We start from the raw sequence: 21831 nt of genomic DNA, 5'->3' as shown, positions 1-21831 counted from the left end.
AGGTTAGATGTAGCATTTCTAGGTTCTGGGTCGGAAGATCCATAAATTTTAAAAAACATACTTGAAATCATTCCTATTCTTAACTCCACAGCAAGAATGTCACCATTTCTGGTGTGGTAAATTCTGCCAACAGCTACATACTGTGGAGGCCCTATGGCCATACCATTTCTCTGGAACTCTATTTAAGCACATTAAAACAACTAAAATAATTTTTGTTATTCAGACATATAGAAGTATATGAACTTTACTAAAAATTTGAACTGCTTTGTTTTCCATTACTCATTTTATGGAGTGTGTAATGAAGACATTTTTTTCTCTTTTCCCAGCTCATGTTCTCACATATAATTGATTTGGAAGACAATTAAAATTCAGTAAAGATTCTGAACCCAATGCATAAAAATCCAATTTTAATCACTGAAATATTTGTATTATAAATTAAATTTCTAAAAGGCTCAGATTTATTGCAACAAATGTAAGTAGAACCAATAGCTTTCTCAGTAATCCTAACTCCATGAAACTTTTTTTGCAAGTGAAAAAGCAAACCAACAAGATTTTACTACTGGATTATCTAATAGTTGTCTTCTTAAGTAATTACTTCCAGTCATCTCTTTAGGCAATAGAGGTTATTGAGAAGGAATAAAAAACCTAGCTAATAATAATAAAGAGTAACTTTTGTCAGAAACTTCAACACCTGCCATAAAGAGCACTTACTTTAAATAGCTGTAAACTTTTCTTCATCTCTTCTATATCATTAGTATTCATTGTGAAGTCATTCATGATTTTATTGTTCTCTGTGATCCAGTCTGAAAATCTCTGCAATTGGTTTAAAAGTTGCTGGTGTAATCCTGCAAGCTTAGACTAGAAAGGGAAGTTGTATATTTATTTATGTTCCTGGAGTCTACTCATATTTTCTACCATATTAAATTGAATCACACATGTATCTTTATACTAAGATAAAATAAAGAAAATCCAAATTCCTTTATTTTACCCCAATTACCTTGAAGAAAATCAAGGTAAAAACATACCATTTCCAAGTCAACAGCGCAGACTATTTGTTTTGCTCGTTTTGAAGATCTATCACAGACCACCAAAAATGCTTCCTGCAAAGAGTCATAGCTTATCTTTAGCTCTTTCTCTTCTGGAATATCCCTGTTACAAGACTTTAAGAATTCTTCTGCCAGCTTCATGTCCTTTTTTAGGATAATTGCAAAGGTAACCAGTCCTGATTCAAATGACTACAAAGAGAATATATAAAAAATGCACGAAGTTACTAGGAAAAGCATTTCAATCGGAATTGCTTTAATTACATTTTGAATCTCCCTTTCTAAACCTAAGGGCTATTTCCAGCACCCATCACTGAAGTACAAGCATAAATAACACTTTACTTACCTCTAGCTGTTCCAGTTCAGCTTTTAGTATTTCCAGGCTGTTACTAATAGGCTGCTGTTTATCTAGGTGGTTTTTCATATCTTGAAGCACTGCCAAATGTTCTTGCATTTTTTCTGTTAACTTTAAACATTGCTGTACTCCATCAAACTGAAAATGAGTTTTAAAAATAAGAAAAGATTTTCCAAACTGACTTGAAAATAAGCAATAAAAGTCCTTGGGTTTATTATGATTTATTTCAAATTTATAATCTAAATTTTCAACCACTTTTACAGTTCAATTGTTCTCTCCAGCACTTGGAAAGATCCACACAATTCCAGTAACACAGGACACTGAGCACATATTCTTGTTACTTACCATGCTAGTGGGGGTGTCTCCCATGACTGCTTCTTCTGTTTTCAAAACAGGGTCAGTAAAGTCTTTGGACAGGCTTTCTGTCTTCCCATGCTCTCCATCACTTTTCCAAGTAGTGGTTGTATTATCTGCCAATGTTTTCTCTTCATCAATTTCTGATCCAAGTTCTGATTGTTCTGTTGAGGAAAGAAAATAAAGCCCATCTCCTTTGCCTTTACTCTCATGCTCTGTGGTGGTACCAGCCACCCGTGAACTCCTAAGCAAGCCATTTATCAGCTCCTCTAACTTGCTTCTACTTTCATCTCGAAGTGAGATTTGAAAAATTTCCAGAAGTTCAGTGGTAGCAAACTTGGGAACAGGGGCTTTCATGTCTGTTTCACTCTTCCTTTCATCTGAATCAGCTGTCTTTTGCTTGCAGGATTCCTGCTTCAGAATATCATGAAGAAGATCAGGACTTCTGCAATCAGGCCAAAGCAGTGAAGGAGCATCACTGTCCTTGGGCTCTGTACACAGCGCGGTGACCATTAATGCAGTTCTAACAGCATTGCTTATTTGCTTCAGATTTGACCCACTAGACATTTCACTCTCAAGCTGAGTGCTTCGAACCATTTTAAGTAAATTTTGCATTAAAGTTCTTGTGTCAGAGTAACTTAGGGGTTCACCTTCCTGCTTGCAGTAAATGTGTCCCATTTTCAATTTCCTTTGTAACATATTCTGTAAGTCTTCCATTAGTGTGTCAGTCACATCTGCTGATTGTGAAAGGCCTTCCTTTACTTGAAAGTCTTTGCAGGAGCCCATTTCTTTTTGCAATGACTCCATGGACATTTGTTTTTTGAAACCATTTCCAAGGGAGGAAGTCTCATTGACCGTGACATTTTCTCCTTTTGTGTTTTTCAGCATTTCATGTTTGTTCTGGGCACTGTAATTCAACTTAGTCCCTATGCTACTCAGAATTGCAGAAGAAACATCAGTGGTATGGGTATTTCTCCCAGTAGGTAACACTTCACTTCCATCCCCTAACTCTTTGGCATCCTCAATACTTCCTAAAGCATCTGGTTTTGCGGGGGAAATTTCACTATCATTGCTGCTTTTGTTTTCTGGAATGTCTAGAAGAACATTGTCAGTATTTTGACAGTTAAGTCTCCCTGTTTCTTTAGTTATGCTAATCTCCTTTGGTTTCACTGTATCAGGTGGGGGAAAAGAGTAAGTGTTACATTCACTTGAATGCATTTCTTCCATATTTAGGAGAAAATACTTTTCATTCCGTATACCTTTTTCCCCTCTTTCCATGTCCTCAAAAGAGAATTCAGTTTTATTGAGTTCTGAATGGCCACCTTCTTTTATGCATGTTGTATGTTGTTTTAAAGAAGCAGAAATGATACCATCTCTCTTAAATTCATCTGATCTTGCCCCTTGAATGTCAAGAAAACCTTGATGAACATTTACTGTTTCTTTACTTGCAACAGGAGTTTCTCTAGAAGCTTTAATTACTGTTGCATCAAATATTTCCCCAAGGTTTTCTATCTGAATGGGACTATTACTTAGCCCCATGACATCACATTCCTCCACAATATTTACTCTACTTTTATTTTCTGTAAGAATTTCAAAACCTCTTTCTATTTGACCATGCTTCCAACTGGTGACCGGATGTATTAGGTCCCTAAGTGAACTACTATCACTCACATAATGGGTATCTGTAAGGAATTTATTGTCCATTTGGGATGAACTTTCCTTTAGCTGTTCCACATAATTTAATAGTTTTCCCTCTGCAAGCAGTGCCTCTCTCTGTCCAGGATTTGAATCTAACATTGGCATGGTACTATTGTCTTTGTTCACACTATCAGTAAAGCATTCAGAGAGAAGCAAATTTGTCCAGGTACTTTGGTCGTCATCAACAGCTTGCTGTAGGTAGGCTGTCACACTAACCTCAGATTTCACAGTACCATCAAGAAGCTGAGAACCTGGAACTCCAAACTGTGTTTCATTATTCTCTTCACTCTTAGTGGACATCCATTTAGTGTCAGAGGTATTTTCAGAGTGAATAGGCTCAGTAGTATCTTGTGGCATGTGTTCACTTTTGATACAAGTTCCATATTCATCTTCTGTTTCCTGCTGTCTGGCTTCCTTACTGGTACATGAAAGACCAACACATTTTTCTTCAGAAATATTTGACATTGATTCACATATTACTGAGGATAGTTTTCCATTTTCATGGTTAGACTGGAATTGCAAAGTATATCCTGTCTTGTGGTCTAAAGGACAGCAGCAGGCATCAATATTCTGATTGTTTTCATTGCTCCTTTCTACATCTTCTACAGACGTTAACAGCTGGTCACCTTTACTTATACATTGATGATGTGAATAAAAAATATCCATTTCATCTTCACTGTCAGAATCAGTGTCAGAGTCATCACAACTATCATAATCCTCCTCATAATCTTCCCCCTCCTGTGTACCTTCAGATTCCTCCTCATACAGGTCACCTTCTGCTTTCATTTCAACTTCCTCATTCCTGTCTTGTACATCTGCTTCATACATATTCTGTAAATAGCTCATGCCTCCTTCCTTTGTTCCTTCACTCTCAACAGTAACTGGTAAGTCTAGCTCCTTCTCTCCAAAACTCCCTGTTCTTTCCCTCTCCTCAAGGATTTTTTCCATAGTTTTGGCATTTGCAGAAGCTGTAGTTATGCTCTGAGGTTGCCCATTCACATTTACATGAACATTCTCTCCAGCATTACCTGCAAGTTCTTGAAAAGAGCTGGTCTCTTCTCTTAGGGTTATTCGACCACCTCTCTCCTCCAGAAAACCTAATGGAACTGATCTTCCAGCCAATTCTGGCTCTGGTGTATCATCATCCCCCAACTGCAAGGTGTTAAACCCCTCATCACCTTGAGAAGTGTCAGAGGAATCATCATCATCATCAATTTGTGGAGTATCATAGACATCGCTGTCATCATCACCCTGAGGTGTTTCATAGGCATCATCATCACCATCATCCAACTGAGAGCTGTCCTCTTCAGAAGCTACCTCACCACATGCATGCTGCAAGCAGTTACTCTCAAGCTGTGGGATGCCATCACCCTCCTCTATTGATGAGTCAGAACTACTGTCACATGGCAGTAACCTGTGGAATATAAGATCACTTTCTTCTACTGTCAGCCTTTGTGCTGTGCTGTCACTGTCCCCCAGAGGTGGTCCATCATGTATGACACTATCACCACCCAATGAAAGCCTATGGTCTTCTAGACACAGTTTATTCTGAAAATCAGCACAATCCTCCAGGGATGGCCTTCCATGGATATAAAGACAGTCCTGTAGGGATGGACCTGCATACTCCTGAAGAAGTTGTGCACCATATCTATTGTCTTCATACTTTGGTGTGACACCACATTGACTAACCAATTCTTCTGGAAGTCTGTATTCAGTGTCTGCAGTGATGGATGAATCAAGACTTCTCTGAAAATTATCTTTCTTGCTGTTATCCAGTACCATTCTGCTAACATCAGCTTGAAATATGGGAGGCCCATAGTCTGTGCACCTTTCCAGCTCCCTCCATGTTTCTTTATCTGACAAATAATTCACACTCAAGGAATTTTGTAATGTTTTATCATTCATGTTTTCATTATCCAGACTGTCTCCCACACAAATCTCTTCCTTTGCTGTTTGTGATAAAAGTCTTGTATTTGAGTCATTTGGAAGATATCCTTCAATGCTTCCTGAATGTGTCTGCTCATTGTTATGCTTACAGAGTTCTGTCCACTCAGAAATTTCAAAAAAACCTCCGAGTTCATTTCTCTTCATGGAATTTTGAGTGCTGCTTACTACATTTCTGAGTTCTGCAGGGATAGTTAACTGCATCTCCTGTGTATATTCTGATTGCTCAGTACCAAGAGTATTGCAAACATCTGGCCTGCACATATGGGGATCTTCGTGTGAAGATACGTAATTCTCAAAATCATCAGATTGATTACATATCCTGTTATTACAAGAATTCTCAGCACCTGAAAAATCACCCTGAACACTGTCTGCTGACTTTAGGTGAATTCCTTTTGAACTTACATATTTGTTACTGAACTCCATTTCTGACACACCAGCATCATACCCAGTACTATCACCTTCCAGCAACATATTGATGATTTCTTCCAGTTTTCCATCATACAACAAAAGTCTCTGCCCAGTGTTTGCATCCATATAACTATTTACCATCAGGTAAGACATGAATAGTTTCTTAGCTTCATCTAGATTATGACATACAGGGTCTTCTGTGCCAGAAACTTCATGTTCCCCCTCACAGTCATGAAATACAGATGGCAGAAATTCGTAAGTGGATAACCATTTTGCAGCATTTTTACAAAGGGACTTTAATTCTTCTACATTGGGCATTTTATCTGGTAAAGTCACATTGGTCAAAACAGATACAGTATTACTGTCTATAATCCCTGATTCTGCAGCCTTGTCAAGACTGATTATTTCACAAGTTTCTGGAATGTAAAGTGCAGCTATTTTCTTTCTATCATTCAGTATTTTGAATGCCAGCTCATTTGTAATCATATCTTGGTGCAAAGAAGTTGATACAGGGAATATTTCACCAGTGTGAGGCCAAATTAGACCCACAAAGCCTCTCTGAGCTTCTAATACCAGCAGAGCACTGGTAGATGATATTAAGTTGCATTGCACAGCTTCATCAACAGTCAAGCGTTGTCCTGAATTTTGACAAAGGATTCCACCACTCTGAACCTGACGTGTGAGGATCCCACAAGCAGTGTCCTGATCTATCATCCCTTGTCTCATGGCCTCTTCCACAGTCATTCGTTTCCCTGAGTCAGGGTCAATGATACCTCCAGACATTAACTGAGCACCCAGCAGCCTGAACATTGTTTCCCTATCAATGAGCCCTTCATGGGCTGCCCTCAATATAGTTACCCTCCTTCCACATTTGAACACAATTCTCCCTTTTTCTTGTGGTTTCACAGGTAGGAGTCTTAACCCTGTTGCTTCATGTATTATGCTTCTATGAACCATCTGTTCAAGGGAAATTTTCTCAGCACAGTTGGGGTCTATGAGATCTTTACACGTATCTTGTCTTTCCAGGAGTTTGGAATATAATGTTGGAGAAATGAGATTTCTCTGGAAAGCATTCTGCAAAGACAGCTTTTCTCTAGTAGATGGCAAAATCAAATACCCACTTGAAAGCTGATTCTCAAGAATTTTAACAGCCAGAGGTTCTGAAATTAAACCTTGTTCTAAAGCTGAAACAACTGGAATATTTGCTAATGATGATTCTGACATAAGCTTCTTTGCATTACTTAATTCTTTCAGCTGCAACAGAATCTGCTCATCAATTAAGGCATGGGCTTTAGCTTCTTCCAAATCATAACACACTCCTAATTCTGGAGAAATTATTCCAGAAAGAATCAGCTGATTCTCAAGCAATCTAATTCCAGTGTCATAGTCAAGAAAACCTCTTAAAATAGACTGAAAGACTGAAAGGACTTCTCCAGTTGTTTGGTCAATGACACCAGCAATGACTTTATTCACCTAAAAGGGAATATAAAAGAAAAGTTATCATCATTTTTGGACTGTATGTTTAAAATATTCTTTTGATTTTGAATGCATGATAAGCATAAAAACATGTACTTACCAGGCCTGGAGGAATGTTGTGAATGTTAGCAGCTCAAATGCACAAGTGATTTTTGTCAGTCATTCAACAGCACACGATGTGATAAAAGATTTAAAACCAACATGCATCTGTGAATTGAAAACCTATGCTTTGCGTACATAAACAGGGTTAGTGAAAGACAATAGAAGAAATGATTGCAGAGAGGGCAAATAGAACATATACCTGAAAGGCACATTTTCATGCTATAAATGTCTGTGAAAAGTTAGAATATTTGGAAACAGTATGTGATTCAACACAACCATGCTATTCATGTTTACAGCATACAGCATTTCTGTATATACAGTCAACAATATGGAATCAGATACTCCAGTACCAAATATTGCATTTAGTTCACATGGAAAGCATGAAGTCAGTTTGGCAACATCATTTGAACTCATTACACAGACTCTGCCTCTATTATGTATATGAGAATACTTGCTCCATATTTAAGACTAATATCCATTAACAAATACATTCAAAGTGTCTCAGAGTTAATTGAATTATGTCCTCCCATTTTCATAACCAGAAAAAAATTTAAGAAAAACTGGAAGTAGATCACTTCTAGGACACTTCTGAGTGATGTATGGGAGAGATGAACATGTTATTTTACGGTGTCATTTTTGCAGCAGAAACACAGACTTATCTAGCAGTCAAAGAATGGCTTTTAAGAGAAGAGTTAAGAGATGAATGATTTGCTTATCTTTCTTCATGCAAGCACACATTATTAAGACTCTTCAAAAGAAGTCTGATGAACAGAATGCTCATGTGCACAGGTAAGGTCACATACAGTATTTCATAGCGAATACACAACACCTCAGTCAATTAAATATCAAGTTCCTTCCACACACTGTTAATTGCAGCATCTTCTTTTGCTGATCATGTGTGGCTTGAAAACCATGCAGTAAATCTCAAGAGAAACTGAAATCTAAGTCTGAATCTTGTTACCTTTTCTTCTATCTTTTCATCACCCAGATGTGCTTCCTGCAGCTGCTTCAAAGCTTCGTTGGATAACAAGCTGTAGCTTTCCTGAAGAGATCTAACTTGCTTTTCCATTTCATGTCTCTCTTCATCTGTCATTCTATCATTAAAAAAAATGGAAGAAGGAGATCCCAAGGTAATTTATAACTTGTTTGGAGTGATCTGCCTACCTTTACTTAAAAATGGGGAGCAGAAATTAGTACGAGTAGTCTGGAAAAAATACAGCCTAATTACAAAGATGTTCAAGAAAGCTACAATCTGATTGCACTTATTCAGGAAAATAAGCATTTAACCTTTGGATGGGCCTTTGTCTACTGATTACCAGTCAAGACAGGTAACATAACCATCAAGGAGTCATGAGATATCTCAGCAATTTAGTAACTTAAACCGTCTGTTTTCAGGCACAGATGAAACAATCTTGTACTAGGTAGTTCAAGTACCAATTTACTACAAATTTGTTAATTATTTTGATTTCAAATGAAAATTTAAATATCTAATATTTTTAAGATGACCAGAGGTATACAAACCAAGACAAATTCTTGAAATCAACAAAATTGCATCAAGCTTCACCAAATGGGAAGATGAAAAACTCTACATGACATGCAATTAGATGTATAAGGATATGATTTCTTTTTAAGTAAACAGTATGCATTGATTCAATTAATTTACATTATTTGAAAAATAAAAAATGGCATACTTGTCACTGTGCTTAGCTAAAAATGACTGAGTAGTCTGCAGAGCTTCAGCTATTTGTTCTTTCTTGGTTGACATTTCATGAAGGGAAACCTGAAAAATAAATAACCTGTGTTCAGGACTTAATAATGTATATAAATAAACAAAAACAAACAAACAACCTTATTTGCATCTGGGATTAATTTCAATAATATAAGAGCTTGATCTTTAAAAAAATACTGGCTATCAGTAGAGCAATATTATTTATTGGAATTATATCATTTACATATGAGCAAGTCATTGTGATGTGTCTTTTGATGAAGCAAGCTGTTTTTAGAAAACTATTAGGCAAAACAAATAGAATATTTCAAAATGCTATTAGATGGAAAAGTAACCAATCATTTAAAATCAATTATTATAGTTGGCACAGTTTATAGCAGCTTTATAAAGGTTGTCTACTATAGTCATGTTCAAGAAGTTGCTCACCAAAATGAGAGATAACAAATTTTTGAAAAAACATATCATAAGATCACAAGCCTTTATGGAATTCAATTACAGAGAAAAATGCAGTATGAGACACCTGGGGAAAAATGAATTATTAATTAATATTCCCCACACTATCGGTTCTGTGCCATCCTCACTAAAGGACTTTTTCTGGTAGAGGAACTTGTGGGAATTTCATCTTCTAACTTTCCTGAGAAATTCCCTGCAGTCTCTTCAAAGAAAAGCACTCATATTGGCTAAATAAAGGCAAATTATCAAAAGGGAGTTGTGCAAGCTGGAGATATTTTCAACATAGGTGCTAGGTCTCGAGCAAGGTGCTTGGGCCCTTCATTCACCTGGCTCTGGACACAATCAATCTGTCCTTGTATGCATCGTATCAAAGGGCCCAAAAAGTCTCCCTTTGCAATCACCACCAGCAAGCCACAATCTCATCACTTGTACTGCTTGCACAGGAACCAAGAGAACCACTCGATGCACTATGCAGGAAGATGTGGTGAGCAGGCTGAAGCAGCAGATGGGGCCACAAGATCCACTTTACTCAGGGAACCAGTGTTGCTGTGGCTGCTGTGTGCACCCTGTCACTACTGGCATCAGCTTTTCTTCCCAATACCTGGCCACATCCCACAGCAACCCCGATCCTTTGTGTGAAATGTATTTCAGCTGTGAAGTCACCAGTTTCTGTATGTTTCTACACAACTTGTCAAGGCATCATTGCTATTCAGTGGAGACACAAACTCAGGCACCTCTGAAAGGTGCAGCTACTTCACCAGGCCATTTCACAAGGGAAGCAAAGACTTACAGCAAACATCCATCTCCCACAGGAAGCCAAGACAGCCAACTCACAGGTTACTCACTGGAGGCTCAGGCTGGACAGAGGAGATGACACCCACAGTTGCTGTGGTAAGCTGAGATGTCCTAAGGAGTTGAGTGCTGGCCCAGCACTGATAAAGGTTTGCAGTGTAGTCATTAACAAGGGCAGTAGAGGACCAGCATTGAATGCTTGTGCAAATCCTGATTTTAACTACTAGCAATTTACCAATCAGTATGTTCAAATCAGTGGAAGCTTACTTCCTCCTGTAGATACAGGGACAAACTCAGAGCTAGCACTGGTCCTCTCTGAACAAGTTACATGCCAGAACAGTGGTCATCAGGACTGCCAACCTTCCCAACAGCAAGCTGGACTTATGCACATGCTGGTCCAGTGGCTCTGGTGCCAGAAAGCATCACCAAATTAAAAACATAGGAACAGGATGCCATGAGGGCCAAAATCATGTTTGCATGATGACACATCCAGCAGCGTACTGAGGGATGTGGACAAGACACTGCTCTGTCCCTCTGCTGCTCAGTGTGCAGGTAAGCCTTCACCTACTGAACCCTTTTAAGATGTAACTAAGCTATTTCATGGGGCAAGCCCAGCAGAGAAGGTCTTAGAAATGACATGAAACTTCACAGATGGAAATTTATGGTCCGAGTTACAACTGCACACAGTGACAATGTCCTGTCAAATACAAAAGCATGAAGATGGGCCACTCCAACAGCACCTGGCCTAGTGTGATAACAGAGAGGCCTCAGTCAACATCTGCCATACTTCCTAGGACAGCAGGTTTGACTGTATCTTAAGAGGGCCACTCCGATTAACTCTTCAAAAGCAAATAAATAGAAACTTGGCCCTTAGGCCCCTCCTACCAACTTTCTCCTTCCTGGTGCCCAAAATGCCATCCTGACAGGATGCACTCTCCCTCTACAAAGGCTGACATATGGTGTGCAGGGTCCAGTTTCTCTAAACTGGTATTTTGCAGTGTCAGAATATGTCATATGCTAGGTCTGGAAAAAGCAGTGGGAGCTTCTTCTTGAGTAACATGGTTGTGTCCCTAAACATTGATGTTTATTTACCCAGCTCTCTATTCACAACCAAATGTGAAATTACATCCTGAGGAAAATGTGGATGGTGATTTGTAGGGGAAAAAAAAACATTTATGGATTATTTTGGCATTTTAATCCACGCAAAAACCTAAAAAGAGGAAGTGGTGCTTTATCAAAAGACATCTGTGTACCTGCTGCTTAGGTAAATCTGTCTTTTCAGCCTTTTCTCCTTCTTCTTTGCTGAGTGTCTTGCTGAGGTTTGACACCCATTTCAGTAAATCCCCAGCTTTCTCAACATGTTCCTTCTTTTCCTCTTCCATTGATTTCTGATGAGTGCCATGAATTGTAAAGAAACATGTAAATGCAAATTGTCGAAATATGTAACATTAATGTCTGTAGAAACACAATTCTATCACAATGCCATTATTATCACCACATAAACATAAAATTATTTCTTTTTTATTTACCGCCACATGCATTACTATGACACTTTGATGTAGGAACAGAAATGCCATATAGTTATAAACAATAACAAAATAACACCTCAAGTGATTTTTAATTATGATAAATGTTCTTATTCATACACACACACAATCATTATAGAATGACTGATTGCAAGAAAAAGCATAGCTTCCCAGCCATTACTCAGCAGATAAAATCTAAAAAGCATTTGCATATAAAGTATCTTTGAATTGCTGCCTTTGCATTACCCTCAGGTAAGGATATGTACAACCAGTATAGCATAACAGTATACATTGCTTTTATGTTTACAGAAACAATAAAAAATAAAAGTAAAATACTGAGACATTTAATCGTTTTCTGCATAGGAAAACATACTCCTTTTCATATAAGTACAATCTGTTTGGTGAACATTTATCAATACTGAGAAAACACGCTTAAGCCCTTCTATGTACCATAAGTAAAAATGAAAACATTTTATTTCAATGGATTTTTTAAAAATTTGATATGTAATTGCAATTCATTGGCCTATTAGAGCAGAAAACAATTCTAAGAAAAAAAAATAACATGAAATAAGAGAAAAACTCAGGACAGGAAACACAACCTTCTGGCGTAAGCAGCCCCTTAGAATTTATGAAATACCAGTGTGAGAAAAAGTACTGATGCATGTGTGCTTACTGCACTGCAGATTTAATTCTTGTATATTTTACTGCCTCTCTTGTAAAACAAATGGTATCTGCAGATTGATTTGTACTTTTTCATCTAAGTAACAGGTCACATGAAATACTACACTGAGTTCACCCACAAAATGGGCAATCCCTTTCAACCTTATGGTAAGAATATGATTCTTGTCTCGCTTAATTCTACCCACTTTGAACTAATATTAACTCCATCTAATATTAACTTCAGTATAATTTCTCCTTTACACTATCTACATGTAAAGTAATGACAGACAAGGCCTTCAGGTAAAGACTGAACACATAGCTTACATTTTGAAATCATGAATCTGCCTATCTATAAATTTCAGTTTTGCAATAAGTAATATCTAATTCCGGTTTCAGTGGTTTATGCTAATCATAACAATTAGTTTTACTGCAACTAATTTATGCTAGTAAACACCACTTATGATTTTTCATAAAGGCCATCACAGATATTTTCCTTAACTTTAACAGGTTTTAAAGCAGAGCCCAAAATGAGTATTAATATCTTTTGTCCACTATGAATTATAGTAAAGACTGGAAATTCCTGTTTTCATGGGCTGAGCCGCTTCTAACAACCGCAGTCCAGTGTGGCAGTCAAAAACAGCTCTATCTAAAGCTTCTTTGTAGGTTATCTTCTTCTTAGTTTTGGGGCATGTTAAAACTTTAATGTGCAATTTTTCATCCTTCATCTTTGTAGCTGTGATAGCATCAATAAGACCATTTTTAATTGCATCTTCCATTGTTAATCTGGAATGAGACTTTGGATCTATCAAGCCACCAGTCAAGTACTGATACTCCAGGCAGCGCATGCCCATTTCTTTGTCTATGGCACTTAAATGCACAGCTTCAACAGCTGACATAACAGTGTTCCTTACAGGATGAATGATTCCAGTAAAGATCAGCTCACACTGCTGGATTTGCTTGGCACAACCATCATCAATTAACTCCCTTTGCAAAGCTTCTGAAACACTGTACTTTTTCCCTGTAAATGGATCAATTACACCTCCTGTACTAACCTGAGCTTCAAGACATCGGAGGGCAGTAATTCTGTCTACCAAATTTTTGCGTGAGGCTTTCAAGACTGGAATCCTTTCATTGGTTTCAGAAAGCCAGAATCCTGCAATAGGACTATTTAAATCTTTATTTGGCTGCAAACTACTAACTAAAATATCACCAAACTCATTAACTGTGATGAGGCCCTCCTTATATTTGTTGACTAATGCTCTGTCAATTCTACCCTGATTTAAGGTCTCCTCAATATTAAACTGTACACCCGTTTTAAGATCTGTAAGCAGAAGAAAAGAATTTCCATCAGAGTCAAAACATGTAGACTCCTTCCAATCAAATTCCTGTTTCGAAAGCTCAAGATATGTAGCTTTATCAATATAATTTTTTTGATAAGCCTCATATGAAATCATTTCAGTTCCTGTGTCAACATTTATTACAGAAGTTTTATGACTTTTTTCTGCTGATGGGCTGCTTATTTTCCTTTCACCAACTGGAAGCAGAAAGCATTTACTGCTTACACTGAACAAACACATTTTAAGCAAATCACAGTAGTACATAGCTTTCCTGTTATTTGGATTGTGAAAACATTTTGCATTACTTGAAGGTTCATGCAAAAATTTTAAAATTGTGTTATTAAGCAAGCCAAGCTGCACAGCAGCTTCTGGAGGTACACGAACACTTCTTACAGGATCAATAACCCCCCCACATGCAATTTGAGCCTCAAGGATATTTTTACCTTTTTGTCTTTCTAAAAGTTTAGCTTCCACAGCCTGAAATACAGAGAGCACTTTGCCAGAACAGCAATAACCCAGAACAGCTTTCTCTGCCTCAAGCAATCTACTTTTGAATTCACTATCTGCAAGCCCTCTAACAACTGAATCATCAACAGAGAATTTCTGACCTGTTGTGGGATCAATAATGAAACCAGTAGCTGCTTGGGCCTCTAAAAATGCTAAGGCCAGTGCTTTTCCTATGATTTTTCTCTTTGCTGCTAAAGCAAAAGAGAGTATCTCTTTGCTGGATTCAAGGTATAGCCCAGCTATAGCTGTAGGTTTAGTTAAAAATTTTTCAAGACTTTTCTGAACCTCATCAATAGTTTTCTGCCCTGAAATGAGCTGCTCAACAGTGAGCCTATCTAAAAGTTTAACTTCAGTCAGCTGCCTGGCAGTTACATCATGACGGAGACCTTGAAATTTAATAGCATCATATTCCTCTGTAAAATATTCCAGCTGAGTAGCATCATCAACAGTTCTCAAAACCTCTTCTCCTAAGAAAGAGCTCATCTTTGCAAAGTCTTCTTTCCTAAACCCTCCTGAAGTTTTGTATCCCTGAAACATTCTCTCTTCATTACCAAAAGTCTTGTCATTTTCTTGGTTTAATGTTGTGACTTCAACATGCATGTCATAGTGCTTGTTCTTCACTATCTGTAAATAGGAAGTTTTTGATAGAGTGAGAAATACAACTGCAGACTATGCTGTACACATAATTCAATCCTAAATCCACCACCAGAGAAACCAAAGGAAGAACTTGAATGCAAGTCAGAAAAGAGAACTGCTACTAGAATTGGCGAGCAGAGATAGAAATAGTTTGAGTTTTGAAGTGCATTTGCCATTTCAAATATTTATTCAATAACAGGAATATGACTAGACTAAACATCAGTAACTGTTGTTTGTAACTATATGAGCCTACTGCTGTTAATCAAAACTTACTTTGATCAATAAAGATACAACAGTGTATGCGAATTCCTATTTTCGATACAGATTTTAAAAATAATCTTAGACATTAACAAACCTGGTAATAAGGTCTAATATAAAGCTTTTTGTGTTATGTAAGACAGAAGGGGTTCCCTTCACCAAGATAGGAACAGAAGAAATACTAAACAGAATAGTAACAAAGCATAGCCAAAACCGACCAACAAAATGGACTAGTAAAAGGCACCATTAGGAAGGCAAGCCCTCACAAAATGTAGTGTGTACCTCCAAAGGATGCAGTTTTACCACTCCTAATTCATGTTTTGTGTCTTCTCCATGTCTAATGGTTTGTCTGGAACTGTGTAGGTTCCTGTTTCTCAGTGTGTCCCTTTCAGATGTTCCAGAGATTTGGCTTGCTTTATCAAAAGTTATCTGGAACTGCGTACTCGTCTGAGAAACAAACTCCGTAAAAGACTGAGAACTTGAATCTTCTAATGATTGGTTTATGCTTGACATCTGAAACTGCACCTCTCTTGGTACTGTGTCATCAGCACTCACGTACAATGTATTTTCTTCTATTTGATCAGATTTAAAACCTGATCGTTCCTGTTTCTGCCTTAACAAAGGTGAGGTGCGTGGAGGAAGCTGTTCAAATTCTTTAGCTGCAGTCTCACTCAGGTAATTGAAATCATTCCCTCTTCTCTCACAGCTCAATTTAAATCCAGAATCTTGGAGCTTATTATTTTGCTGAACTTCATTCTGAAATGAAAGAAACCTATGTTCACTCTCCCTGACCTGCAGATCCATCTTCTGTTTCAAGTTCTCAACCACGCGCTTCTGCACTTCCAATTCTTCCTCAAGTTTCCTGCACTTCTGGTGATAGTCCATCTCGACCTGCTTCCCTTGCTGTAGTTGTTCATGACATTTTTTGAGCCTTTCTTGCAGATCTTCCATTTGCCTCTTGTACAACATGATGTTTTCCTCAGCCATATGCTTTTCTTGCTGAAGAGCAACACATTCTAGTTTTATACCAGATATGTCCTTTTCTGTGATGCTATGGGATTCCAATAATTTTTCAACTTTTTTCCTAAATTCCTCTGCAGAGTGTTTAAACTTAATGGATTCTTCCTGAAACAGAATCATCTTCTTGCGTGCCATCTGTTCATCCAGAGTCTTCTGATGGAGTTCATCCTGCAATTTTTTTAATTTGCTACTTAGTTCTTGTATGTGAGCTTGTTGTAGTGCCATCTTCTGCTCACTCATTCTCTTTTCCACAGTTAGAGCATTCATCTGAGCATTTAAATTCTTAACCTCCCGGTCAATACTGAGGGTGGAAGCATTTTGTTTATCACATTTTTGTTTATAGTCACTAGCTAAGTCTTTTGTTTTTGCAAGATCAACTTCTAGGCTTTTGATTTTACATATGAATTCTTGCTCAATTATTGTTTGTTTGTGCAATTGTTCATTTGTTGTACGCAGTTGTTCTTTGAAACCATCTGCTAGGGCTTTCAAAGCATCATTTTTCCTCTGAATATTTTCTTTTTCCAAAGTCAGCTTCTCTGATTCGGACTGAATTTGCTTCATCAGTAGTTTTGTTTCGGTGTTCCATTTATTAAGGTCTTCTATCTGTTTTTTCAATGCTTCTGACACCTGATTGCTTTTGGTTAATTCATTCTTCAGCACCTGAATTTCATGCTGGTTTTCTTTCTCTACTTTTGTTTTTTGAAGCAACTGTTCTTTAATTTTCTTATATTGGTCTTGAAGATTATTTGCTTCTCCTTTACATGACTGTGTTCTATTTTCAGCTGCCAGCTTCTCTTTTTGAAGGGAACTGATCTGTGAATTTAAATGTTTGATAGTGATTTCAGTTTTTGTCCGTGATCTGGTTAATTCCTCTATTTCTCTTTTTAGCTGTGCCTTTTCTTGCTGAACAGACTTCAGGTCCTCCTGACAGTTCATCTTAAGTTTTTTAAGATCTGTATTTTCTTGCATCACCTCTTCCAGTTTACCTGTGGTTCTCTGTAGTTGCCTGTCCAGTTCTTTCAACTGCTGCAAATACCCCTGCTCTACTTGGTCTTTTTCCTCCAACTTAATTTTTAGGCATTTAAGTTCAGTGTTGACTTTATCTAGTTTTTCTTTTAATAAACGAGACTTTTCTTCTGTCGATGATTTTTGAAGTTCAATTTCATTCAGTTCATATTTCAGGTCTTTAATAGTTTTATCGGCATTTTTGTTAGCAAGGGTCAACTCATCTATCTTTTGTTTAAGCTCTTGTACTTTTTTGGCTTCTAGTTTCTTCTGGAAACTCGTAATTTCAGAATCAATCCTACACTGGCTGCCTTGCCCAGCTGTGAAAGTGGGCAGGGAAGTTTCTTTAGTTACAGAGCATATGCCTTCAACAACCTTCCTTCTGGATTCAGTTGTTTCTCGCAGTTTTATTTCTGATAGGTTCCCTTTGAAGTCGAGATCTTGTTCCATTTGCTTGATGAGCTTCATAAGTTTCTCTTCTCCATCTGTTTTTTTCCTCAGTTCCTGCATCAAGGTTTTTTTTTGTTTCTCTAAATCATGAAGATTAGTATCTTTTCTTCTTAGAAGCTCTTCAAGGTTTCTTCTGGTAAAGGTGCTTTCTTCTATTTGATTTCGAAAAGCACGGAGGTTTTCTTCCAGTATATTTCTTTGAGTCTCTGCCTGAAAAATGAACTGCCTTACACACTCCAACTCCTGCTCTGCATCTGCTTTCTCCCTCTCAATGCTTTCTAGATCGATACGACACTGCCTTGCCTCTTGCTCGGCCTTGGTCTTCTGAAGACAGATCTCTTCCATCTCCTTTTGCTGCTTCTTCCGCTCTTTTTCTGCAGCTTCTCTCACTTTAGGGAGCTCCTGTTCCAGTTCGATTTTTTGTTTCTTCATATTCTCCAACATCTCCTCAAGTGTTTTTACCTTTCCCAGGAGTTTTTTATTCTCATCAGCTGTGCTATTTTGCTGTGCCATTAGATCTGAATACGCCTGACGTGTGGATGCTTCCTTATTCTTTAAAATCTGTAAAAGAATAAGATAAGCTGGAATGCACTTTTTGTAATACAGTATATGGAACGTGTTAGGCTCTTAGAAAAGCAGAAGGGAAAATACTTACTCATGCATAAATGGTATGTCCAGAAAGCAGGATGAGCAGCTCCCACCACCATCACCTTCCCTTGAAGGCTTCAGGAAGTTACCATTAGCCAACTATGAAACCCTTGACAAAGACATCCACAAAGCGAAGAAATCCTGAAGCTTCTCACTTCAGTTAGATGCCTCTTAGCAGAAAGCAACACCAAACAGCTCACTTTGGCTTTCTCTTCCAACAAACAGGTAGAGCAAACAATAACCTGAACACAGTGCGCAAGAATTCCCAAGGAGAAAGTGGCCTACCATTTCTCAATCAGTTCAGCAGGAGCTGGAACAAAGATTTAAGCTTGCAAACACAAATGACACAAGAAAAGTTTGGAAATGCCCTCCAAGAAAAGAAACAGTATCTTAGAGCCAAGTTGCAGCAGCTCCAGAAAGAGCAGTATCCAAACCCCCATACATCTGTGCTGCATAGTGTGCTCCCCAGTCCCAGTGCCCCCAGTGACCCAGCTGGGGGACTTAAAGAGCACAGCTGCTCTGCACTGTAGACACAGAAGTGTAAACATGGTAATTAGGAAAATCCTAATGAAAACCAGTTGGCTGGTAGCCTCCATATATTGGCAGATCCAGAGCAAGTCTTTAAAGCAAGAAGTATAATCATCAGTAATAATATGGTTGAAACTATACATACCTTGTCTTCATCAGCACTGTTGTGGTGCTAAGTTAGCAAATGTGAGCTAACATGAAATAAGAACGCACCTATATTCCTATGATCGTACAAACAGGGCATGAAGGGTAACAATAGCAACATTTTCAAACAAACCGTTGGGCTACTTAAAATTTACCAGATTTACTTGATTTTTCATATAGTATCTGAGATCTTTCTTAAAAGGCTAATGCAAAGGCAGCTTCTTCAGTTCCTCTCCATATTTCCCTATATTATAATTTTGAACAGCCTCCAATAGAAACGAAGTATGTAAATTGATTTGTTATCAGATCTTTTATACACACATAAACACAAAATCTAATGTATTATGCTTGAAAAAGAAGACCTAAAAATATAGATACAGTAAGAAACTGCATCATCTTAGATTTCATTTTTCTAGTCAACATGCTGAGCATCAGTTGGGTGGAGAAAAGGATGGCAAATATTAACATAAAATAAACATAAAGATTAATTTCTAAGAACTTAAAAATCTTAAGCATCTCAAAATGTACAGTAATTGATACATGATTAGAATATTCATTGTTTAAATTATGCTCAATCAATCTTAAATCACTTGACCTTGACATATTTTGTGATTCAAATGTTGATTTGCATTGATTTAGAATAATTCTTAGATTAACTCTTTCATTTGCATTGCATAAAAACTCTGGTACCTTAACAACAGTTGTGCTCCTTTTCTCTTCATTATCTTTCTCTCTCTGTTTTTGCTTTTCTTTTTTTTCAAATGGAGATTTTATGCCTACTTTTTCACCAAAAGTTTTCTGGAGTTCAGTGGTTTTTTCAGGGATCTTTGTGCTACTACCCTCATCTCTACTGTCTACTTCTGAAACTGGCAATAAATCTTTGCATTTCTGATCCTGTTCTAGCCTGTCTTCTCCACTCTGCTTCTTCCCGCTTCTATTTATGCTGTCCAAACCATAAGTGTTACCCTGTGGTATTTTCTTCACACTTACTTTCTCATAGTGACTTAAAAGCTTTTTTGCTAGTTCATGTTCTGATAATGGAAAATAATCCTCTCCTCCAGAAAAAATTCCTGAGATACCTAAATTTTCATTTAAATCACCAGCATTTCCTAACAATTCTGCACCTAAATGTTGATCATTCTGCAGTGGTGATACTTGAAAATCTAACAGATAGGATTCAGAGACTTTTGCTGCACAGTGATTCTCTGAAATATTTCTTGAAGAAAGAGCCAAAATTTCTTGCTCTTTATTCTTGGCTTTATTTGAATTTAAATTTAATTTTTCTAGGATTTCATTTTCTACTAGGAAGTAATCTTTATCCAGAGATGCTTTCTGCATTTTGTCAATATTCCTTTCAACATTACAATAAACACCTGGATTGCTCATAGATTGCAAAATTAACTTTGTTTTCTCACTTCCATTGTGCACTGCCAGCTCTCTCAAAGAGGACACAACTTTCTCTAAAGATGTTGCATCTGCTGTACATGAAAGAGATTCATCTTTTTCACCACACACTTGAAACTCTCTGTCTTCAGATTTTAAAGTATAATGGCTTTTGCTTTCTGTAAAGCAATGTTCTTTATGCTGACACTGAAAATTAGTTCTTTGTGAAAAATGTTGCTGTTTATAAGAGCTGATACCCAGGGCCTGCTTTGCAGTTTCTGAAGTTACTTGAGCTTTCTTCATTGTTAGCTCAAAATCAGTTTCTGATTGCATCTCACGTTCTTCCTTTGTTGAAATATCACTCCCTGCCTTTCTTGATTTTTTTTCCCCTGTGGTTTTGTGTATCATCTCCACTTCAGGCAACTTCTTTGATTTCCACTCTGTTTTCTGTCTTTCTCCATTAGCAATTTGCTCATTTAACATTTCGTCAGGACCATTGTTCACACTCAGACAGATTTCAGTTGAAACAAAACAATCTTTTCTGCCATTTTTTTCTTCTTTATTTTGATTACCAAAACCCATTAAAGTCTCCTGCTCAGTATGTAGCTTACTGTCTCTATTGCTCCTAATGCGGCTTTCTTGACCACTGAAATTTAGAAGTTGCTTAAATGTTCTATCAGTTTTGATTTTATCATATTTGTCTGCATTTAATTTTCTTCTGTTCATTTCCAGTTTATTTTCTGTGTATTCAGGTTTACTGAAAGAGTTCTGGTTTTGCAAATATTCCACACCCATCATGCTTTCATTAGGTTTCTTTTCTTCTCTCAATTCAAGATCTTCATTACATCCCAAATGTTGAAAGACTTCAGCTGACTTCACAGGTTGCTGGAGTTGATTCTCTTCTGGTAAACTCTGAGCATGACAGCACATGGATTAAACTGAGTTATGATAGGAAGTATCTTATTTTTCCCTTATCCTCTGATTTCTTAATGCCATTACTGAGAGTTAGGAAGAAAGACTGGCATAAAAGAAAATCTTGGAAGAATCACAGACTTCAGAGGTCTGTGAAGAATTTTTCTTCCTGGAAGAAAAAAAATCTCATTCCTCTTTTGAAAAAGATTATTCTTTTTCTGATTTGCTACCCTGATTAAAGAGAAAAAAAACCCATTACATTATTCTGAGACTGGAAACCTGCTTAGGTTATCTTCAAAGGAGCTACCAAAGATTTAGAAGGCTGACAGGGGGTAGAGCAGGAAGGAAGATGGGTGGGGGGGTACTTGATTTAAGAAAAAAGCAATCCTGGAGACTCAGAGCAGACTGAAACTCTAAATATTTTGCAAGATTCCACTTGTTCTTGAAGAATGTGAAGTTTACT

The 21831-nt window shown here is 37.4% G+C and overlaps 2 protein-coding genes across 7 annotated transcripts in view; both read right to left on the bottom strand.

Annotated features, from left to right (window-relative positions):
* The window catches only part of DST (dystonin), a 292214-nt gene that overhangs the window by 103422 nt on the left and 166961 nt on the right, over positions 1–21831 (bottom strand). For 4 of the 6 annotated variants that reach the window (XM_053938622.1, XM_053938616.1, XM_053938617.1 and 1 more), the window contains 3 exons: positions 11608–11742; positions 9075–9163; positions 8345–8477 (listed from right to left, as the gene is read on the bottom strand). In XM_053938622.1, coding sequence (XP_053794597.1) covers positions 8345–8477; positions 9075–9163; positions 11608–11742 — 357 coding nt within the window. Of the gene's footprint in view, positions 1–711; positions 859–1025; positions 1236–1389; positions 1537–1743; positions 7279–8344; positions 8478–9074; positions 9164–11607; positions 11743–11859; positions 15009–15560; positions 18315–21831 lie in introns of those variants that run through there. The other 2 variants (XM_053938621.1, XM_053938620.1) reach the window with 2 other exon arrangements.
* Positions 18492–21770, bottom strand: LOC128785803 (uncharacterized). Its single transcript, XM_053938623.1, has one exon. The coding sequence runs from the start codon at positions 21384–21386 to the stop codon at positions 19416–19418; it is 1971 nt and encodes a 656-aa protein (XP_053794598.1). The 5' UTR covers positions 21387–21770; the 3' UTR covers positions 18492–19415.

Source organism: Vidua chalybeata, chromosome 3 (genome assembly GCF_026979565.1).
Source record: "Vidua chalybeata isolate OUT-0048 chromosome 3, bVidCha1 merged haplotype, whole genome shotgun sequence".
Lineage (NCBI taxonomy): Eukaryota > Metazoa > Chordata > Aves > Passeriformes > Viduidae > Vidua > Vidua chalybeata.
Note: the sequence above shows the minus strand (reverse complement) of the source record. Positions and strands in the feature narration are given on the sequence as shown.